General features: G+C 68.3%; 1 protein-coding gene across 1 annotated transcript in view; it reads right to left on the bottom strand.

Moving 5' to 3' along the window:
* Window positions 1–252: 252 nt before the first annotated feature.
* The window catches only part of MNEG_9990 (hypothetical protein), a gene marked incomplete at both ends in the record, with an annotated part of 1680 nt that continues 442 nt past the window's right edge, over window positions 253–1490 (bottom strand). The window contains 3 exons of the mRNA XM_014041540.1: window positions 253–428; window positions 649–815; window positions 1119–1315. Coding sequence (XP_013896994.1) covers window positions 253–428; window positions 649–815; window positions 1119–1315 — 540 coding nt within the window. The remainder of the gene's footprint in view (window positions 429–648; window positions 816–1118; window positions 1316–1490) is intronic.

Here is a 1490-nt window from a genome sequence, read left to right as displayed (position 1 = left end):
GTGTGTGTGTGTGTGTGTGTGTGTGTGTCACGTGTACGTGTGTGCACACATCTACGAATGCCACCATGTGCGTGACCGTGAATTCAGTGAGCCTGAATATTGGAAAATAGGAGGCAACATTAGTAGCTTCTGGCATGCCTTCGGCTCTTCATGTGGGCACACCCCAGCGCGTGTGTCAACGTACGCACGTGCATAAGTTGCGACCGAGGGTCCGCACTCGCGCATTCCCCAGCCCGCAACGCCCCTCCGTGCTCACCATCCCGCGTCCACGACTGTGCTTTCGGGCTTGACCCAGGCGAGCATGGCCGCCAGCTTGTCCGCGCCGTCGAGCCGCCCGGTCTTGAGGACCTCCCCCCCAGCAAGGTTGTCGTCGCGGAGGCCCACCACCACCGCGTCGGCCCCGCCAAACGTCACGTTGCGCACACCAACTGCCAAACGGCCAGGGCCAGCCAGGGCGGCGGGGTCAGGCGGAGGTGAAAAGGTGAGCTCAAGGCTGCTGATGTGTGCGGAGGGGCCAGGCGTGCCTCCCGCGGGCGGGCTGCAACAGCTGCACTCTGCTGCCTTGCAGAGACGCCGCCAGGCCGTGTCGCTGCTACGGCATTGAGGCGCCCTGGGCTCGTTGCGCCCTCCTGCCTCCCCGCGCCTCACCCTTGTTAAGCACGACAACGCTCCCCTCAGCACCGCCGCCCTGCCGGGGGCCCGCCCTGCCCTTAGACGCTGCCAGCGCCGCCTGGGCCTGCTTTGATGCCGCCGCTGCTGCCGCCGCTGCCGCGTCCGAGGATGCCTTGGCCTCCTTCAGCGCCTTGTGCAGGTCGCTGCGAGGAAAACGGCCGCCATTGCACGCGGCGCGTGTCGGGAAGGATTAGGAGTGTTGAAAGATCCCGCGGTCACCCAGTAGAGAGGCTGCGGCGACCGGACACGAGCTTGCGGGCCGTGGGCTCGCGAGGGGGCGCGCCGACGGGCGCGCCCCACGCACCGCCGCCTGAGCACCGGGCCCCCCCTTGGTCATCGGCCCCGCCGCCGACTTGCTCCTGCCGCACGACCACCCGTTTGCCCTCTGCTTTGGGATGCCCCCTGCCCCCTGCCGCCGCCGCCCGCCGGCTGGCCCCGCCCCCCACCTCTTGAGTGCGTTCAGCTGCGCCCTGAGGTCCGACAGGTCAGACACCATGTGGGCAAAAGTCTCCCGCTGGGCCGTACTGCGCTGCGACATGGCCGCCACGTTGGCCGACAGCTTCTCCAGGCTCTCGTTCTGAGGGCCCAGCTGCTTCACAGTCGTCTCTATCCGCTCGATCGCGCCTGTCTGGGAAGTGAGGTTCTGTGGCGCCGCAGGGCGGCCGGCCGGGGAGGGGTGGGGGTGGGGGTGGGGGTTTTTGGTATCACAGCCAGGCAGCCTGCTGAGGTAGCCGCCTCCTGCTTGTCATGGGCCGCAGCCAGCGCTGGGTGCGGCAGGCGCACTCCACTGCCCTTTCAGGGTCCAGGGATGCCGGCGG

This window comes from Monoraphidium neglectum (assembly GCF_000611645.1).
Source record: "Monoraphidium neglectum strain SAG 48.87 unplaced genomic scaffold scaffold02138, whole genome shotgun sequence".
Classification (NCBI taxonomy): Eukaryota; Viridiplantae; Chlorophyta; class Chlorophyceae; order Sphaeropleales; family Selenastraceae; genus Monoraphidium; species Monoraphidium neglectum.
The sequence above is the reverse complement of the archived record's forward strand: the minus strand, read 5'-3'. Positions and strand labels throughout refer to the sequence as shown.